At 47.4% G+C, this 21,631-nt stretch overlaps 1 protein-coding gene across 2 annotated transcripts in view; it reads right to left on the reverse strand.

Moving 5' to 3' along the window:
• The window catches only part of DOCK1 (dedicator of cytokinesis 1), a 527,045-nt gene that overhangs the window by 476,270 nt on the left and 29,144 nt on the right, over positions 1 to 21,631 (reverse strand). For both annotated transcript variants that reach the window (XM_060033849.1, XM_060033848.1), the window contains exon 2: positions 1,240 to 1,323. In XM_060033849.1, the coding sequence (XP_059889832.1) occupies positions 1,240 to 1,323 (84 nt within the window). The remainder of the gene's footprint in view (positions 1 to 1,239; positions 1,324 to 21,631) is intronic.

Consider the following 21,631-nt stretch of genomic DNA (forward strand, 5'->3'; position numbering starts at 1 on the left):
TTTTGCAGTATTACATCTGCTTCCAGGCATATGACACAAAAGCCAATTTTTTTCCCCCCAGTAGGACATTTCTTAGGGTAAAAGGTGCAAATGGAATGGAATTCCAAGCCAGCATGAGTCAGATGCGGAAGTGAGGGACGTGGACGTGGACATGGGTATTTTAATGGGTTTGCGCTTCTCCAGGAACACGGGAGCAAGCTGCAGCTTGCCTGGTGCACAGAAGCTGAACGCTGCGTCACTCACGTGCAGAGAGGATTCCAAAGACCGAGTCTGAAGATCAATTTGTGATTACTACGGGATGTGTGCAATTTCCTCTCCCCGTCACCCAACCTCCTACTTGGAAGGGTCTGGCTAACCCCAATCTGAAAGCAATTTTGCTGTTGGAATTATCAATTTTAATCAGTTCTCTTTTTTTCTATGTTATATGGAAGTCACCCCCTTTGAACAAGAAGCAAAGCCACCAACACTCCTCTCACACATGTGAGGAGTCTAAAACTCAAGCCCGTCATTGCTCCTTTTCTGTGCAACTGTAAACCACGGCATAAAACGAAAGGTGTCCCGTTTTAATGATTTGCAAAACCCTAAATATGAAAACCAATTGTCTGAAAACCCAAGGACATCAGGAAACCACTGTCACCGACAGTATATTTATTGGATGATTACAACAATTGCTTTACTGGACCACATCCCACAAAGCTGTGACAATCTCTGTTCACCATTCAGAAAATGGGGTCATAGATTTTTTAAAAAGGAAATAAGAAATGACAATTTTGGTTCCTCTCAGGAAGTTGTTAACAAATCTACGTGAGAGCATAAAAAGTCTCACCATTCACATAAAACACCTCAAAACAATGAGCCTAATGAGCCTAAAATATCTTCAATGTATTTAAAAATTTTTTTTCAAGTGGTCAGTTATTAACAGTCAAGATGGACATACATGTGCAAAAGAGGAAACAATGGGGGGGGGTTTCTTAACAATAAAACAACTATTTCAACAGAAAACTTGAGAGGTTAAAAGTTTAGGAATTTAGTTTTAAGTTCACCTTAAATTAAAAAAAAAAAAAACTGATTTAAATAACAGATAATCTCACCACTGCCCTTTCCGGACACAGCATCTATCATGCAAGAAAACCAACCATACACACTTTCCTAACAGGGTAATGCTTTGCCCATTACGCACTGAAAAATGTATTAACTGCACAAAACTACAAACAGAAAGACACCAAAATAAATACGCACCTTCATACGTTTCCAGGATGTGCACGGTATCTCCTATTTGTAAAGAAAGTTCATCCGCTCCCCTGGCATCATAGTTATAAAAAGCTGTTCAGAGGAAAAAGAGGTAAGAAGATATTAGTAAAGGTAACTATGCTGGATTGTTTCTGCCATTTTTAAGATTGAAATATTCAGTCTTTGCCTGGATCATCCTCTCTGATACCCACAAAAGGAGGCTTTTTTTTCAAGGGTCCTCAGTTTAAGAAGAAGAAATTCATAACTACTCATAACGCCAGAAAACCACAAGTGGTTTATTGTGGTAAAATACGTATGCTGTGAAATTTGCCTTTTTAACTATTTTTAAGTGTACAATTCAGTGATGTTAGTTACATTCACAGTGTTGCTCTCCCATCACCACCATCAAGTTCCAGAACTTTTTCATCACTCCAAACAGAAACCCCATAACCATTAAGCCATCACTCCCTATCACTCCCTATCCCTCCGCCAGCCCCTGATAACCTGTAACTCACTTTCTGTCTCTATGAATTTGACTACTCCAGCCACCCCGTTAATCATACAGTATTATCCTTTTGTGTCTGCTTCTTCCACTTAGCATAATGTTTTCAAGGTGTACGCACATCGTACCATGTATCAGAACCTCATTTCTTTTTATGGTGGAATAATGTTTATAATAGAAAGAAGACTAAAGCTCTTGTCAACAGCATTTCGATTATCACTTCATATACTATCTTATATTTCCATTAACAGACTTTTTTCATTAGATGACTTTTTCCTATCTGTAAATCAATGACACATGGACTGAATATTTTTTGAAAATCAAACTGATTCTTTAAATTACTACATAGCCAATGCTGCTATTAAGCAAGGCAAAAAAATATGTCTAATATTAGGAAGCAATCCTTCCAACTGACAATATGCAACAAACGTCTGAAATCCCTGGGACCTCCCTGGTGGTCCAGTGGGCAAGACTCCACGCTCCCACTGCAGGGGGCCGGGGGCCGATCCCTGGTCGGGGAACTAGATCCTACATGCCGCAACTAAGAGTTTGCATGCCACAACTAAGAAGTCTGCATGCCGCAACAAAGATTCCGCATGCTGCAACTAAGACCCGGCGCCGCCAAAAATAAATAAATAATAAATTAATAAATTAATAAATAATTTTTTTAAAAAAGCAGTTCTGTTCCTCCTAGCTAAGAACGTAAAAGTGATTCCATTAAATTCAGGTCATACTTTTGCTCAAGCATGGAGATAAAGGCAACAATCACACTGCTTATGACTCCCAAATATTCAATTAGCTTACTCTCAATAAAAATAAATAAATACAGTGATGTTTTTCCTTCCTACTGGATTCTCCCTAAAAAGATGTCAGACTTGAGGCAAAATTCATCGTAAACCTTTCATCAATCAGGATCAAACTCTCATCCATCCATCCTGAACACCTTGTTGGACTAGGCTGTCTTTTACAGGCGCCATTACTGTGTCCATTTCTGGAGTTCTCCCTGGTCACATCATGTGCAAACTTCTCCAACAAGCATGGGGGGCCTCCATCATCTGAATGACTGCCTGGCCCTCCTTCCAACCACACACTCCTGGCCCCTGTCACTGCTTCTCCTTGAAAGAAAGAAGTCACACCTGTGTGTCACTCCTTATTCCTCCCCTGCCAAAGGGGTCTTCCCACCCGTGCACCTCTTCCAGAGAGCCAAGTCCAAGCATGTTCAAACCCCTTCTACAAAAATACCCAGCAACACAGCACGCTTCCTGTCGCCAGCTCCATAACCAAGCTACATTTGCGGTCTCTGGAAGCAGACAGAGTGGGCAGGGTACCACCTCTCCCCAGGGAGACCTGGGTGACCTCCAGCAAACACCCTATCCTCCGCATCTTCAGCTTCCCCATCTGTATGATGAGGAGACTGATATCTACCTCATAGGATGGTGTGTGTACTCTGTGTCTTAAAGAAAATAATGCTGGGACTTCCCTGGCGGTCCAGTGGTTAAGACTCTGCACTCACAATGCAGGGGGCACCGGTTCGATCCCTGGTCAGGGAACTAGATCCCACATGCCGCAACTAAGATCCCGCATGTTGCAACCAAGACCCGGCGCCGCCAAATTAAGAAAAAAAGAAATGGATCTGTTAACTTGACGCAATGTGTTGCCTGCAGTGAACGCTTATTAAATTGTAAAAGGGCTTATTGTGTTTGAGGGTGTTTTGTTTTTACTGCCACAAAGACTTAGCAGACTATCACATGTTCACAAAGGTGCTTTGTGTCCACCTAGAGGGGTGGGATACGGAGGGTGGGAGGGAGACACAAGAGGGAGGAGATATGGTGATATATGTTTATGTATAATTGATTCACTTTGTTATACAGCAGAAACGAACACACCATTGTAAAGCAATTATACTCCAATAAAGATGTTAAAAAAATAAAATAAAACATCAATAACCATATATACATAGAAAATTCTATTTTCACAGTTATTTTCCTATATTTTCACCCATACTCATAAAATTTAAATGTCCTCAACTGACATAAATGGTTACTAGTAGTTATTAAGTTTATTTAGCATTTTATGGTGAATCTTTAACAAGAAATAACAGCATTAGATAAAGAAAGCTCAAAACGTATGCCAGCCTCTCCCAGCCCAGCACAACGGCTTTCAAAGCCTTCAGGAACCATAAATGCATTTATCATCGTTCTTAACAGCATCCTTGCCAGCATGCCTGTTCTATTACAGATGTGGAAAAAATAAACACATCAAAAACAATACAAATAAAATAAAATGGACAAGTCCACTGTAAATACATTCAGGTCCATGCGAATTTGTAAGGCATACACGCAAAAACCTTTAAGTAGTGGCCCCTCCACCTCTGAAGCAGGCAGAGAAAAGCAGTTCTGAAAATCTCATACAAGAATAGAGACATTTCAAATTTAACTATGAAATGAGGCTTTAAAGACCGATGATTTCACAGATGAAGGGAAAGGGAGCCTCGTTTATGCACGTGGCCCCAAATGACACAGCAGAGCCTGGACCACAACAATGGCTGCCCAGCCCCCAGCCTTAAGGATCCCACATTGAAATGCAAATTAAAAGACTCAACTATACAGATTACTGGACAAGGAAGTGGGAGGGAGGAGGAAGTGTGGTAGATAGAAAAATGGCCCACAGAGACGTTCACATCCAAATCCCAGAACCTGTGAGGATGCTCCCTTACACAGCAAAGGGGGCCAGTGCAGATGTGATTAGGTTAAAGATCCTGACATGGGGGTGCTAATCCCGGGTTATCCAGGTGGGTCCAATGTAATCACAAGGTTCCACAAGAGACAACAGGAGTGTCAGAGTCAGCCGGAGATGTGACCATGGAAGCAAGGAAGGGGCCACAAGCCAAGGAGAATTGGCAGCCTCTAGAAACTGGAAAAGGCAAGGAAAGGACTCTCCCCAAGAGCCTCCAGAAGGAACAGAGCCCTGCCGAAACGCTGACTTTAGGACTTCTGACGTCCAGGACTGTAAGATTATAAATTTGTGTTGTTGTAAACCCCTAAGTTTGTAGTTTGTTATGGCAGCAATAGGAAACACGTGCAGGGAGGAATGTGGAAAACAATTTAAAAGTGGTATTTTGTGGTTGATTTATTCACTGCTGAGCAGGGTTGCAAGCATCTGAACAAGTCTGAGGCTGAGGTTCCCCGATTCTTGGGTGATAGAAAAATGAGAACAATGCAGTGAATTGTTCTTAAATAAGCCCGAAAGTATTCAATGTAAAAGGCTATGCCTTATTCTGATTATGTGACCTTTCGAAGCTGCCCCTTTTTGGGAGTGGGGGGGTGAAAGCGGAGACGAGAAAGACCAGAGGCATCTTCTCCTTTACGAAGGATGATGATGACAGATGGCATCTGGTTTTAAAAATGTCTTTACTTGACAGAAGCACAGAGATGGTGGCCTTTCTGCAGTTTGTCTTCTTTATCTCTCTGGTCTGTTAAGATGTGGGAACACCTCTGCAAGAGAACATGGTCATCGCGCCTTCATTCACATCTTTGGAGAGAGCAGCCTTCACCTGCCTCTGGCTGGTGGGTGAACCCTTCATCGATTCCTGCCCCTCAAAGCCATTTACCTTTCTTAATAGCCTGGCTTGAAACGGCGTCGCTGGGTATAAATGCACCTTCAACATGAATTTCTCAATCCTGGACCGCAGAGTCCAGCATACAAGCTTGACGTGTTATTCACGTGAAGAGTGAAATGGGAGCTTCTTTCCCAGGATGGCGTGTTGGGGGGGGGGCGCGGGGGGTAGCTTTTTTCTGGCAGAGCCGGCAGCAGCACAGAGTAAGGAAGCACATGGATCGTTTTTTCCCAAAATAAAAAATAAACACTCTGGTCTGCGCTTCATACAGCTTAGATGCATCAGAGATGTTGAAAAGCCAAAGTCATCTCCTCTGCTCAGCCTCCTGATCACCCTAAAAACGGCTGCCCAGGAACATAAGGAAAGAAGTGTGGCTCGTAAGTCATACAGGAGGGCTTCCATTTACACCAAGATCATTAATAACACTGATGGTGACGATACGACAGACGAAGATGATGATGGTGGTGGTGGTGAGGGTGATGGTGATAGGGGTGATGATGCTGGTAATGACAGTGGCTGACATTTACTGAGTATATTCCCTGGGCTAGCCAGTGGGCTAAAAGCTTCACATGTTCAGCTAATTCAACACTCACGACAGTCCTAGGAGGTGAAGATAAAATTTTTCCCACTGCCCTCATCAGGGTTTATAGCAGCTCAGAGTCGGCCCATACATGAGCAGCCAGTGGAGGGGCTATGCAGGGCCAAAGGCCAGCCTGGATGAGAGGCCAGAATGCCACAGCCCTGCAGGGTCTCTTCCTCAAACTCTGCCCTCTCTGGGCCTCACGCTGCCCTCCTGATGGCTCCCACAAATCACAACATCCAGCCTGGGTCCCTGACAGGCAAACATGCCTGTGCGCTCCTGAAGTCCACCAGGGTCCACAACATCATGGTAATGGATCTCTCATTCCTTACACAGAAGAACCCAAATTGAGGTAATTCCAGAAATGCAAGGTTGGTTTAACATCCAGAAAACAGATTAATGTAATTCACCAGTTTAACGGAGTAAATGATAAAAAAAGCGTATGATCATCCCAATCGGTGCAGAAAAAGAATTCAATGAAATGTAACTCCTATTCAGGGAAAAACAAAAAAACCACTTGACTACTCTGACACTGGGGGGTGGGGGGGACACTACAGTCCCTCAGCCCATTTAAAAGATGGAAACACAGAGGCCTCCAGAGGAGTCATGACTTGCTCAAGGAGGCACAGCAAATGACGGCAGCCCTGGGACCCTGGGGTGTCTCTTCCAGACTGTCAACACCACACCACTCTTCCTGACCCAAGCCTTCACCATCTCTCATTGAGATGAAAAATAATACTTCAGCTGGTTTCCTATATAAAATCTTCTCTCCGTCACCAAAGTTACCTTCCTTAAATCTTACTCCAAAACACTACGTGGTTTCTCTTGGCTTCAAAGCCCTGTGGGATCTGACTTCGGTCCACCTTTCCGATCTCGTCTCCGCCCCCCACTCCCCCTCCTTCAGCTCCCCTTCCCCCCACCCCAGGCCTATCACAAGCTGCTCCTGCCACTAGGAATGCCCCTCCCCCCACTCCCTCTGAAGACCCCACTTGTCTACAAGGGTTGCCTTTAACTTCACATCCTTTTCCAGATCCTTACTGAACTCTGACGTCTTCCCCAGGACCAAAAACTGGTACACGCACACCTGAATTAATTGCTTGCTTCCCAACTTTCCTATGAGCTCTGTGACACCGCAGGGCCTTGGAGGGTTACTTACGTATATCTGTCTCTTCCTCCAGACCCAACTCCTTGGGGAAAGTAAACATTTGTTAATCACTGGATTTCCCACAGTGGCTAACACCATGCCTTGCAGGCACTCAACAAAAATTCACTGCATTTAACCAGACCACAAAGTATTCCTCCTTGTGAGGTTTGCAACAGAGTGAAAGCAAACACTGTATCATGTGTTCCTTTTCAAAATGATCTTGACCTCTACAGACAGATCCAGGAGCCCGAGACTTATTCAATCAATAAGAAAGAGAGACACAATATTAGCTTTCCCAGCTCTGCTACGGGTTTCTTCCATCTAATGAGATAATCCACCGTCAGCGCGCGGGTTCAAAGCCTCCTTAACGCACCAAAGGCATGGGCTTGACCACACATCACTTCTCAAAATCTGCTCAGCTCCCAGCTTCTCTCCCTATTCCACACACTGTCCCCCTGAAACATGACTTCAGGATTTCAAGTAGCAATTTAAAAGTTAATTAATTCTTTTAGAAAGTCAATTTGTGAAAATTAATGGCTCTGTGATCTCATTCCCTTTGTCTTGCCATCAGTGGGGGAAAAATGTTCAACAGCAGGCATCTTCGCAGGGCTGGGGAAAATGCAGACCCTGTCCTTAAGGGGAAGGAGCATGGACCCTGGCTGTGCCCCCCACAGGGCCTGCTTCTGAGGGGCTGTCTGTCTTGCTCTCCTTGAGTTTCACAAGCCCAACACATGTTTACCTAGTCCATGCCAAGCACAGACATACAGCGTTTCCCAAGCCTCTATCTGGCGTCTGCTCTGGTCCAGCAGTGGGCTGGTGCTGCAGAGAAGAGCTGAGCACAATGCAGCCCCAGGGAGTAAAGTCACCCCGCAGCCTGGTCTCTAAGGAACAACCTTTTCACATATTGGACCCATTCAGGAAAAACAGTGTAGAAAGAATCAGAAAACACTTATGCACAACCTTTGAACTTGACTCTGGGCAGGGGGCAGCTCCCACCCTACATCAGAGCTAGGGGCTGGGCTTCCTAAATTTTATTGTAAAAAAGAGACTGGCACCCACTCAATTACCAGCTTCTATGACCCACAGCCCAGTCCTTCCACTTCTCTGATTTGGGGGCAGGCGACTCAGGCAGGGTTAGAGCCTCCCAGAGGCCTGAGCCATGGTGACCCTCAGCACTGCTTTCACCATCAGCCTTACTTTTGCCCAGCACCTAACAGTACCTGGCACACAGCAGGAACTCTAACGTGGATGGAAGCAAGGAAAAGGAACAGGATAGGGAAGGGAAGGGAAGGAAGATCCTTAGAGCCTGGTCCTAAGGATGCTGCTACAAGTGTTGTCTCTAATATTTTTTAAAGATAAAACAAATAAACATTAAAATACTTAGGAACAAACTTAACTAAGGAGATCAAAGACTTGCATACTGAAAACAACAGACCAATGCAGAAAGAAATTAAAAGATACAAATACATGGAAAGTCATCTCATGTTCATGGACTGGAAGACTTAATATTGTTAAGATGTCAATGCTACCCAAAGAGATCTACAGATTCAATGCAATTCCTATTAAAATCCCAATGACAGGGACTTCCCCGGTGGTCCAGTGGTTAAGACTCCAAGCTTCCACTAAAGGGAGCATTGGTTCGATCCCTGGTCAGGGAGCTAAGATCCCACATGCCACATGGTGTGGCCAAAAAATAAATAAATAAAAGAAACCCTTCTCTAGAGCGAGCACTCGCCCATTTAAAAAAAAAAAAAAATCCCAATGACATTTTTGCAGAAATAGAAAAATCCATCCCACAGGAGCTGAAATAGTCAAAACAATATTGAAAATGAACAAAGTTGGAGGCCTCACACTTCCTGATTTCAACACATACTACAAAGCTCTGGTAATCAAAACTGTGTGGCATATACAGACATACAGACTAATGGGATAGAATAAAGAGCCCAGAAATAAACTCTCACATATATGGTTAAATTATTCTGACATGGGTGCCAAGACCTGGAGAAAAGACAATCTTTTCAACAAATGGGGTGTTGGAAAAAATTGGTATCTGTATGCAAAAGAAGGAAGAATCATTCACAAAAAGTAACTCAAAACGGATAGAAGACGTAAACATAAAAGCTAATAAAACTGCAAAGCTCTTAGAAGAAAACACACGAGAAAAACTTCATGGCACTGGATTAGGCAGAAATTTCTTGGCTATGACACCAAAAGCACTGGCAGCAACAACGATGACAAAAAATAGATGTGGACTTCATCAAAATTAAAATCTTTTGTGCATCCAAAGGAAACTATCAAAAGAATGAAAAAGCAACCCACAGAATGGGAGAAAATATTTACAAATCCTGTATCTGATAAAGAACTGATAACCAAAATATATAAGGAATTCCTACAATTCGATAATAAAAAATAACGTAATTCAAAAATGGACAAAGGTCTTGAATAGACGTTTCTCCAAAGAAGATACACAAATGGCCAATAAGCACATGAAAAAATGCTCAACATCACTAGTCAAATGAAAAACTACGAGATAGCAACGAAGACCCAACGCGGCCAAAAATAAATAAAGTAAATAAATCAATTTTTAAAAACTACGAGCTATCACTGCACATTCACTAGGATGGCATTTTTTTTTAAATAGAAAAGAAAAAGTATTGGCCAAGATGTGGAAAAACTGGAAACTTTATAATATTGCTGGTGGGAATGTAAAATGGTACAGCCACTGTGGAAAACAGTTTAATGTTTCCTCAAAACGTTAAACTTAGAATTACCATATGATCCAGCAATTACACTTCTGGGTATATAGCCAAAAGAAGTGAAAGCAGGGACCTGAACAGATATCTGTACGGCCATGTTCACCACAGCATTATTCACAATGGCCAAAATGTGGAAACAACCCAAGAGTCCACCAACAGATCAAATGTGGTCTATACATACAATGGAATATTATTCAGTCTTAAGAAGGAGGGAAATGCTGACACAGAATACCTTGAAGACACTATGCTAAGTGAAGGAAGCCACACACAAAAGACCAGATATTCTGTAATTCTTCTTACATGATGTGCCTAGAATTCTTAACATTCATAGCGACAGAAGGTAGGATGGTGGTTGCCAAGGGCTGAGGAGGAGGGCAATGGGGGTTAGTGTGTAATGGGTGGAGAGTTTCAGTTGCGGAAGATGACAAAGTTCTGAAGATGGAAGGGGGTGACGGCTGCACGACAATGTGAATGTGCTTAATGCCACAGAACCGTACACCCCAAAATGGTAAATTTATGCTATGTCTATTTTACCACAATAATAAAAAAAGACGCAATGAATAAAAGGAAAGATTGCTAAAGTAAATGAGGAAAATTCCCAGTGGACCCAGCATCCCCCATTTCTGTGATCTGTGCAACATACAAACTCCCCAGTGCGGGTAGCAGCTTCCCTTACCTGGTTCAAAACATCAGGTTCAAACTAGAAGGAGAAATATAGGAAAACTAGAGGTGATGGGCTCAAGGTCAGAAAATGCCTCCAGCTGCATGCATGAGTGGGGGTCTGACAGAATACCCACATTTCTGAAAAGGGCACCACTTTCAAAGTCACAAAGTTACTTCTCTGGGGTTCATCTCTTTCTTTCCTAGGAATGGAGAGATTGCTTTCTCTGCCAATAAAATTCCCTGTGGCAAGATTTCATGCAATGTTGGATATTAGAATCACTGAACTCATGCAAATAATTAAAGAAATGGTGCAGGGGCATAGCAAGATACAGGAACCGTCTTTGGTTATTCATTATTTCTTTTTTCCTTTTGTATGGAGACAGGTGTGAGGGATGGCAAAGATAAGATAGTGAAAAGAAATACATGAAAGAGTCTTCTGTCAAATTCTCACTGAACTGACAGACACAATTCAAAGATATTTTAATACCTTGCTTTAGAATAAAGTATCATTGAAGCCTTATCCACAACGAGGCAGAAACTATCTCATTTCTGTCTGGTCCAAAGGGTCGCAGTGCCCCAAATACGCAGGTTTCTTAGGAAATATACTGGTCGTGGATGAGTCTGGGCTTTACTGCTTTTCCGTGACACGAAAAATGAGTCCACCTTTCCACACTTTTGTCTTTCATAACGTCAGTGCCAGGGGAGAAGACCACTGACTTCATTATTGATGGTCTTTGCAAATCCACCCACAAATCAGAAAAGATTTAGCTGACCTGAATATTATCTCTTTTTGCATTTCATTTTGCTCAGCGGCAAAGAGATGCAGAGAAGAGATGGGGGAGAGATCTAAACTCTTTAATCATCCTTCTTCAGGCAGAAAGGTTACTGCAATTTGGGAAAATATATGCCAGTGAAACAACCCGGCTCTTACCCACCCCATGCCCCCTCCACCACCCACTCCCACCCCAGCCGTGGAGACCTTACAGTGACCTCACCCCACAGGGCTGGGCAAACACCATGAGGCTCCCTGCAGACGGCACTGCAGACCCACCAGCCACGTGGGATGTGAGCCCAGGGCACTGGACAACCAGGGGCTGGTCTAGCGAGGTTCCCGATGGGGAAGACAGGAGCTTGGAGCCCTCCGACGCACGTCTTATTTCTCTGCTACAGACCTGGCCAGGACTTGCAACTTCCTCCCACTGGTCAAACTGGTTCTACCTAAAGGGCACAGTGAAAACACACACAGGCCTGGGGGCCTGGGGAGACAGAAATGAGCCAGGTCCCCTCCACCGGGGACACACCATAAACAAGGAGAGGAGAATCGAGCTTAGTCCTGTTCACCTGTGATTCTCAACGATAAGGTCTCTTTGACACAAGCCCCAATTCCTCTTACTGGGCTTAAGCTTTGATTGGTTTTGCAGAATGAGGCCATGCCTTCTCCTCTCGTTTTTTCAAATCTAATATTAGCAGTGATGAATAAAGGGGAAAGACAAAAGGAACATTCCAGAAGGCTAATTTGTTTTTCTTCATGGCCCAAAATAATAATATCACAAATAAAGCTAGCAGTCAACCTGGGGGAAGCCTTTGTCATTGTGCAAATGTAAGCAGAGGGGTTCCCAGGCCACCGTACCACAGGGTCACCACAGCCCTCACCCCACCCCAGGACTCTGTCCCAAAGCCTACTTCTGTCTGGAATGCCCTTTCTTCCCCCTCTTCACCTGGCTTGGCCCTCCACTTCATCCATCACACGTAAGGAAAGCGTCCCCATCACTTCTCACCCAATGAGGGAGTTACTGGGTGAGAAGCACCCTCACAGGAGCTCAACAGTGCCCTCTGCCCACCCTGACGAAGCGCCCACTTGCTACTCACTGCAGGAAGCACGTATCACTTAACAGGTATCCAATAAATGCTTGTCACGGGGAGCCTGAAGAAGGGCCCCTCCTCTGGCTTCCCATTCCACGAGGAGTTCTTCTAAAACACCACAGGACGGTTTACCCCTTCACCTCTCTGCTCTCCAACTCCTGCCACACCCGCCCTCCATCAGTTCCATCACTGCATCCTCGCTTCACACTGCCTGGCGCCCAGAGTGACACCAATGTTGATCGAGTGAATCATTTAACAAATCAGCACAGGTTTTCAAGGCGGCAAAACTACTACTCGAATCCCAAATCCGCTGGAAAACACTGCAGCTTCGTTTGCATTTATCTCACATTAGAAACTAAGGACCAGACTGGGGTCTTAGCCGGCAGAGACAGCTTCTAACACCTCCGTTCTAACAGCCTCACCCGGGAGGCGTGTCCTGGAGGTCTGACCACACGCTCAGAATAAGCATAGTTTCACTAGGGCAAATGGCGCCAATGATCCTGCCCAGGGCACCTGCACACTCAGGCCCCTTAGCAAACCACACGCCCTGGACGGGCTGTGAGGGGCAGCAAGACTGAGCAGGTCTCTCTTGGCTCTGAGTGTGGAAAAGATGCTGCCCAGCGACCCAGCCCCTCACTGGTCACCCTTGTGCGAACCTCGTCGAGAAGAAGAGGCCTGAGTGGAGAGTGTCCGTCCCAGCACTGCCTTGAAGGAGGGAGCTGAGGGTCCTGACTTGGCCAGACCTGGGCCACCTGCCTCTCGTGTCTGTCTTCTCAGGTGTGTAGATGAATCTGATGCAAAGGCCCTGCTCCAGCCGAAGCCATCAAGTGTGAGGTTCAAGTTCCCTAAGGACACAGGACCAACCTTCCCTTAATCTCTTGACCAATTTGCCCTCCATGGACAGTGCACAGATGGGGAGAAGGCAGCATGTTCACTGAGGGGTGTTTACAGCTGGGCTGCCTTTCACAAAGCAGACCCCAGCACGTGCTCACAGACCTTATGTGACGTGGACCCGCAGACAGGACTGCAGATCGAAGACGAGGAGTTAAACAAACCAGGGCCCAAGGGGAGGGTCCCCCCTGCCCACCCACTCACTGCTCAGAGCTCTCCTCTGCCCCAGACCCGCCAGCCAGGAGCTGCTCTAGGCCCAGATGGCACGAGCCTCCGTCCTCCCCATCAGGTTGCTAAGCCCACACCTGGCCAGACCTTCATGCTCTTGAACGTGGCTGTAAGTCCACAGAACCCCCAGCAAGGCCGAGGCAGGGTGCCTTCCCAGCAGAACTGACTACATACTTTTCCGAGCCCAATGCAAAGAAAAGCGTGAAGTCCCTTATTCAAAAATGATTAAAAATTTTAAGACAATTAGGATGGCTATTATCTTTAAAAAAAAAAAAAGGCAGGTGTTGGTAAGGAGAGACTGGGCCCCCTGTGCACTGCTGGTGGGAATATAAAATGGTGCAGCTGCCGTGGAAAAGTTTTGTGGTCCCTTGAAAAATTAAACATGTGATTAACACCTGACCCAGCAATTCCACTTCTGGGAATATATCCAGAAGAACTGAAAGCAGGGACTTGAACAGGTATTTGCATAGCCATGTTCACAGCAGCAGTATTCACGATAGCCAAGAGGTGCAAGAAGCCCAAGTGCCCATCAGTGGACGAGCAGATCAGCAAAACGTGGTCCATCCGTACAATGGCATATGATTCAGCCTCAAAAAGGAAGGGAATTCTGACACATGAGACAACATGGATGACCCTTGAGGACATTATGCTAAGTGAAATAAACCAGTCACAAAAGGACAAACATTGTATGATCCCACTTACATGGCGTGTTCCCGGAGTAGTCAAACTCACAGAGACAGTAGGTGGTTTCCAGGGGCTGGGGAGCAGGGTACAGTGCTTAATGGGTACAGAGTTTCAATTTGGGAAGATGGAAAAGTTCTGGAGATAGATGGGGATGACGGTTGCACAGCAGTGTGGATGTCCTTCATGCCGCTAAACTAGACACCTACAAATGGCTAAATTCATCAGTTTTACGGTATGCACCTTTTTACCATAATTTTTTTTAAAAAGAAAGAAAAAGAAGTAAGTGCAAGGTCTTGTGTCACTGCACAGGTTTCGGGCCTATGGGTCTGGCTCTGGCTCCCAAGGAGGGTTCTTTTTCCAGGACGAAGCTGCCCCATTTCGCAAAGGCAGTGCCCCTCCAGCAGAGCTCCTGCGACCCTGACTGCGATGTTATATTTTAATAGTCATTTCAATTGACTACAAAAATACTGCCTCACATAACAAAATTGCTTTTGCACCATGGTAGAAATACTTAGCAAGGGATGAGCAATACTTAGCAAGAGGCTATAAAAACCTATTTGCTTGCTTATAGAGTTGCTGGACAAAAGCAGAAGATAAAGGGAAGACAGGAGAGAATCCACCCCAGGATACGCATGCAACAGTGTGTCCGCCACCACGCCCAGCAGACAGGATCCACTCAGTATTTTCTTATAATGCACTGAACAAAAAACTGAACATCTCCCCACCATTTCTACTTGTTTCATTTTTAACTTTTACAGCTCCATCACATCTGACATCAGAAAACACTCATTTCCCTGCAATTCCCTGTTGTTCCCTGTCACTCACCACAGCAGGCTCTAGATAATACCACACCTGACCCCTGAGAAACGACAACACCCACCAACCCCAAAATATTTCCTCCACCAAAGCAGTTTCCCAGGAAAAACCCCAACTGCAAATGAGGCACATCCTAGCACACTGCTCCCATGAGGGCTTTGCCGCAAAGGCTTCCAGTGAGAAAGGTGGGGGCTCACCAGCCCCACGATCATCACCACTAACAATACCGACACCAACACACCAGCACCACCAACAATATCACCAGCACCACCTCCACCACCATCATGGTGACCACCATAGCTAAGTTTCACTCTGCACTTAACTAACACCAGACACTCCATTTAAGACTCCACATACTGGACCTCCCTCGTGGTGCAGTGGTTAAGAATCCGCCTGCTGATGCAGGGGACACGGTTCGAACCCTGGTCCGGGAAGATCCCACATGCCGTGGAGCAACTAAGCCCGTGCGCCACAACTACTGAGCCTGTGCTCTAGAGCCCGCGAGCCGCAACTACTGAAGCCCGCGCGCCTAGAGCCCGTGCTCCGCAACAAGAGAAGCCACCGCAATGAGAAGCCCGCGCACCGCAACGAAGACCCAACACAGCCAAAAATAAATTAATTAATTAATTAATTTTAAAAAGACTCCACGTACTTCCTCACTTCACCCCACACTAAGATGTCGGTACTAACTGCGTCCCCATTTCTTCATATAAAGCTCTGAGCAAAGAACTGGGAAGGAGGGTGTGCTGCGTAACTGACCACCACGGGCATCATGGGACCTCTGGCTGGGAGAACGCCCTCCCTGGCTGTTCAAACAAAGAGCAACTGTGCTGCCGCCTCACAAACAAGGGCTGGGGAGCGCCTGCTCTATAGCTGGCCGCACTGTGCTTCGAAGGGACAGGGACAACCGGGGACGGCATCAAAGGCCCCACATCCCTTACTCCAGAGTGCTTTTGAGACATCATGAAATAACAATGTCATTAATCCCACGAACAGAACCCTAGAGGAGAAACTTCCTCCCCATGTCACACCTGGCTAGGCTCCCCCTGCAAGCAAGCACTCACTGGAACCCCAAAGACTACCAGCCCGTCCAGCAAACGAGGAATGTTTACCGCCCAAGGTACCAGGTGAGCACCACGGGGCAGGTGGAGACCCACAAGGCGAGCAAGACAAGATTCATCCACCCTGAAGAGCTCCGCATCTCAAACAATCTCCCTGCAGCCAGAAACAGAGCCGTGACTGATACACACCCTGCCATAGACCTGTGATGGGAAGCCAGGTCTCCAAACGACACAACCAGCAAAAACTGTAATGAGAGCTACAGTTACCTCAAGACTTGACAAGGGAGGTATTACTACTACCATTCCCATTTCACAGGTAAAGAAGCAGAGGCACAGAGGTGTTCAGCTGCCTGCTCAAAGTCACAGAGCTAGAAGGAGGGGAACATCGCGTTTTGGAGCCAGGAGTCAGACGCTGGCGTGTGTGTTGCTACGAAACATCCGGGTGACATTCTAAAGGAGCACCACCCACACGGGCAACCGGACACGGCTCTTCCTCCCTGGCTGCTCTCCCTCTGGTGCTGCCTGAATAGCTCTCATAAAACCAGGCGGAGAGATGTCAAAACAAAAGTCACACAAAGTATCATCTAATATCACACAAAGACTGTCACAAGCAAACCTTGTCACCAAGTCCTTATTAGGTGAAATATTCTCTAGTAATATTTTTCCCTCCAGATCCTTCCCACATCCGTCAAACTGCTACATTTTCCTAACATGAATTTATGGTCATTGCACAAAAAAGACATTCAATACCCCACGCTCTCATCACACAAAGAGATTCATCCGTGTCCCAGTTCTGCCCTGCTCCTCTGAAGTAAAACAGGGGAGCACCGATGGTCTGGGGAGAGGAGGGGTTTACAAGGATGGATCCCATCCATCATAGGAACATTCCTCACCCACCTACCTATTCAGGACCGCCTTGTGCAGTTGCTAGGTTGTTGACTGCACAAGGGTCAGGGCCGAAGGGCATATGTGGGAGGGAGGCCTGGGTGAGGGTCAGGGGTTCTGGCGAGCACACCCGCTGGGTGTGCTTCCCGCCGGCACCAGCAATGCCTCAGCCGCTCTGACGACCAGGTGCGGAGACACAAGCCACACAGGCACACAGCCTCCACCTCAGGACGGCGGACAGGGGCAAGGGTCCCTTGTGAGGGAGAGGATGGAATATCAAAGGACCAGAAGAGCTGATACACTTGCAGGGCCAGCAAGTTTGGGGTTAATCGTAGCTGAATAGCTGGATGCAGGGATCACGGGTTACGTAAGAGGCTAAGACTCCGGGGAAACGGGGCCTCTGGTCCAGTGTGCTGGCCCTCAGACCCGGGCACTGGAACCTTCTTGCTCCATCTCTGGTACTGGAGGGCCCTCTCCCAGTCTCCAGGGCATCATCCTTGATCCTGCGGCAGGTAGGAAAGGTTTAACATGTATATATAGTTTATACACACTTTTTAGTTTTTAATACTAGATATAATAAATCTATACTAAAGATAAAATTTATATATTTTTTTTTAGTTTTTACGCTATGGAAGGTTGGAGACCGTTTCATCTTTAATAAGCAGCAGTGCTACCCTAGATAAATAGACGTACAAGTCTCCTCTTTTTTTAAGAGTTTAATTATGCCAAGGAAGGGAGCATGTCTGTGGCAAACTATTTTCCACTCAAATCCTGAGTTATGCTGGATGCTTTCACTTCTTCCTCCCTTCCAGTATTATAAGAATCTTAGAGTCAACGCTTGCAATCTTTCTTTGGATAGTTATACTTTTCGATAGGCGGCACCCCGTTTTTATTTGAAGTGCTCTTATTTATTTATTTATCTTTTTTTTTTTTTTTTGGCTGCATCGGGTCTTTGTCGCGGCAGGCGGGATCTTTGGTCGTGGCGCGTGGGCTTCTCTCTAGTTGTGGTGTGGGAGCTCCAGAGTGCGTGGGCTCTGTAGTTGTGGCACGCAGGCTCTCTAGTTGAGGCGCTAGGGCTCAGTAGTTGTGGCCGCGCAGGCTTAGTTGCCCCGTGGCATGTGGGATCTTAGTTCCCCAGCCAGGGATCAAACCGGCGTCCCCTGCATTGCGGGGAGGATTCTTTACCACTGGACCGCCGGGGAAGTCCCAATGGCGCCACCTTTAGGCCGCTGCGTGGGATGGGCGTGTAAATGAAGGTCTTGCCTAACGTCCACTGTCACCTTGTGTGCATTTGTCACTCTTCTACATCTAACCCATGCAAAACATGTATGCTTTTTAAAATCTGTAAATAAAAATAACCTTAGCAAATACATAACGTGTGTAGGGACCTGGGCTCCTGCCTCACCTTCTCGTGAAGCACAGTGGGTTCCCCTGCACTATGCGCAAGAGTACAGGGCCATCCCGTGTCCAGGTGGTCCCCACCCTGGAGCCTGGCGGGATGCACACCGGGCAGAGGCACAGGGTCGGGGAGGGGAGGGGAGGGGAGGTTACAGAGACCCAGGTACCTCAGGTACCACATCCCTGGCCACTCAGGTGGGGGCTATCAGTGCTCAGGATGCAGGGCGCCCCTCCCAAAGGCTGCCTGCTCCTCTGCGGGGCACCCTGCCGGAAAACACCTGGGACGTTCCACCCAGGCTGACCGCAACCAGTGACAGGCTGACGCTAGAACACAGAAGGCCAGGCCGGGGGCCTCAGGAGGATCAGGTCCCGGGATTCTTCGCACTGGGAGTTTCTTCACCTGTCCTGTCTGCTTTCCGGTTGACCTTCAGGCCTCTCCTGAGAGCACCCTCACTCAACCACTTGACCAGAATCCTGTCCTCAGGCTCTGCTCCTAAGGTACCAGCTTAGAAACGGGAGTACCCCTGACCAAGAGTCACCAAGGGAATTCTAACTTCTACAGATTCCCAAGGCAAGAGAAAGTCCAAGCATGGGCCAAGAGGAAGTGAGAGAGAAGGAGAGAGGAGAGGAGAGGAGAAGGAGGGAGGGGGAGGAGAGAGAGAGAGAACTGAGCTCAATTTTTTTTTTTTTTGATGTTGGGGGTAGGAGTTTATTAATTAATTTATTTTTGCTGTGTTGGGTCTGCATTTCTGTGCGAGGGCTTTCTCTAGTTATGGCAAGCGGGGGCCACTCTTCATCGCGGTGCACGGGCCTCCCACTATCGTGGCCTCTCCCGCTGCGGGGCACAGGCTCCAGACACGCAGGCTCAGTAGTTGTGGCTCACGGGCCCAGTCGCTCCACGGCACGTGGGATCCTCCCAGACCGGGGCCCGAACCCGTGTTCCCTGTATTAAAAGGCAGACTCCCAACCACTGCGCCACCAGGGAAGCCTGAACTGAGCTCAATTTTTAAAACAAACCCAGAGAGGTTAAGTAACTTGTCTGCAGTCCCACAGCTTAGAAACGGCAGTGTCAGGAAAGCAAAGCCCTAACCACCACTCCCCAGAGCCTCTCAAAAGTGTCCATGTGATCTCCACCAACCCCGAGTGCAAATTTTAACAAGGATAATAAAACACAACATAAAACTTGAAATGAGTATTGATAACCAACAGTGAAAAGCACTTGAGGCATTTTATTTCCTCATTCCATAGATCAGGAGTCAGCAACCCTAACCCACAGGCCAGTCTGGCCTGGTGCCTGTTTTTGCAACTCAAGTTTTATTTACTGGCAGTATAATGATAGAGTTGAGTAGAGTTGCCCCAAAGCACCCACACCAGGGTTTGGAGAATATGCTCAAGGACTCCGGGCCCAGGGAACATCTCACCCCGCCATCCTCAGGCGACAAGGACCCAGGAGGCACCGCCCCCCTCCCAGCGCACCCTGCAGGTTCCTTCCCACAGGACAGGACAGCTGACCTGCTCCGATAAAACACACCCAACAGCAAGGACAGCCTTCCCCTGTGCCTCACGAAGACGAGGAGTACCCCTCCCCTGGCCCCAAATATAACCGCACTCGACGTATGGTATCTTATAAAACAATTTTTTTCTACGATGTAGTCTTTTCTGTTTCCAAGGGGGCACCTCCCTTCAACCTTCAGGTCCTCCCTACAAGGACCCCGACAGGGAGCTAACGCTTCCTGCACAGCCATCACCGCGTGTGCAGGGCATGTGCTGGGCACCACGACAGCCTGAGGGGGGCAGGTCGCCAGGACCCACAAAGGGGAGGACACAAACCTCAGAGACTGGGACGAACAGACTTCCGAGATGGCCACCACGATCCCGCCTCCTGCGGGCCCCACCCGCGTGGTCCCCTCCCTGTCAGTGTCATGCTGGACCTAGCGACTGACTTCCAGCCAATAAAACACAGCAGGCGATGGACGTTACTTCTGTGCTTAGGTTACAAAAGGACTCGGGCTTCCGTCTCTCTAGCTGGGTGTGTGTGTGTCTGTCTGTCTGTCTGTCTCTCTCACTGCTCACTCATTCTGATAAAACCAACTGCCATGTCTGAGCTGCCCTAAGGAGAAGCCCACGTGACAAGGGCCTCCAGCTAAAAGCCGCTGAGAGACCCCGCCCACAACAACTGTGGGCGCCTGGAAGCAGGTCCCACCCCGGCTAAACCCTGAGAGGCCCTGGACCTGACCTGCAGCCTCAGGAGACAGCCTGAGCTGGAGGACCCTGCAAAGCCACATTCCTGACCCACAGAAACTGAGATAACAAACAGTATCTAAAGCCACCAAGTTTCGGTATAGTTTGTTATGCAGCTGTTGATACCCAGCACACAGGGGCGCTGGCAGAGCTGGCTCAGTCCTCTGCTTTCCAACAGCCTCCAGCCCCAAAGCTCTCCAGACACGCATACCTCTCTCCAGCCACGTCCTTGGCTCTCGCGCCCACTCAGGCTCCAGCCACGGTGCCCCTGGACCTTGCCCGTCAGGGTCACAGACATCCCAGCCACTGACACTCTCCACCTCTGTCTTCCCGCCCACTTCCTCCTGGGCCTCTACTCTCCAGGTCCCCCCCCTCTTCAGTCCTTACACCTGATGCTCCTGGGGTCCTGTGACCTGAGCCACTGCTTCTCCTCTTCCTGTGCCTAAGTCACCTCCCGCTTCCGTCACCATCTCACTGTCCATGTGATGACTCCCAACTCCATCAACGGTGCCCGCTGACTCCGGCAGAGTTTGGGTGTCCCAGAGATACTTGGCGCTCAGCCCTTCCAAACTGAGCTGATGCTCACCGTAGGAGTCAGCAGAGACCTCCTGAATGTCCGTCACCGAGTCTGTCCTTCCCCAGGACCACCCACCCAGTCACCAGCAGAGCCACCCATCCTGACCCCGCCCCCAACCAATCAGGCACAACCTCGCATTACTTATCCTCCTCACATTCCTCCAATGCATCCACTTCTCCCAACTTCTGCTGCATCATCGCCCTTGCCCAGGCCACCATCATCTGTCACCCGGTTGGCTGCCTCAGCCTCCTCATTCCCCACCTCCTCTCCTCCCTTTTTCCTGCTCTTCAAACCACTGCTTACAGGATCTTTCTAGAACAAAATCTGATGACATTACCCTCTGGGTTTAAACCCCTTAATAACTACTCACTGATCTGGCGATAAAGTCAATTCCTCAGTGAGGTTTGCAAAGACCCAGCTTAGTTATCCAACCTCAACCTGGACATCAATCCATCCTCCACCCACCCTCAAAAGGTTTCAGACTGAACGTCAACGT

This window comes from Delphinus delphis, chromosome 16 (genome assembly GCF_949987515.2).
Source record: "Delphinus delphis chromosome 16, mDelDel1.2, whole genome shotgun sequence".
Classification (NCBI taxonomy): domain Eukaryota; kingdom Metazoa; phylum Chordata; class Mammalia; order Artiodactyla; family Delphinidae; genus Delphinus; species Delphinus delphis.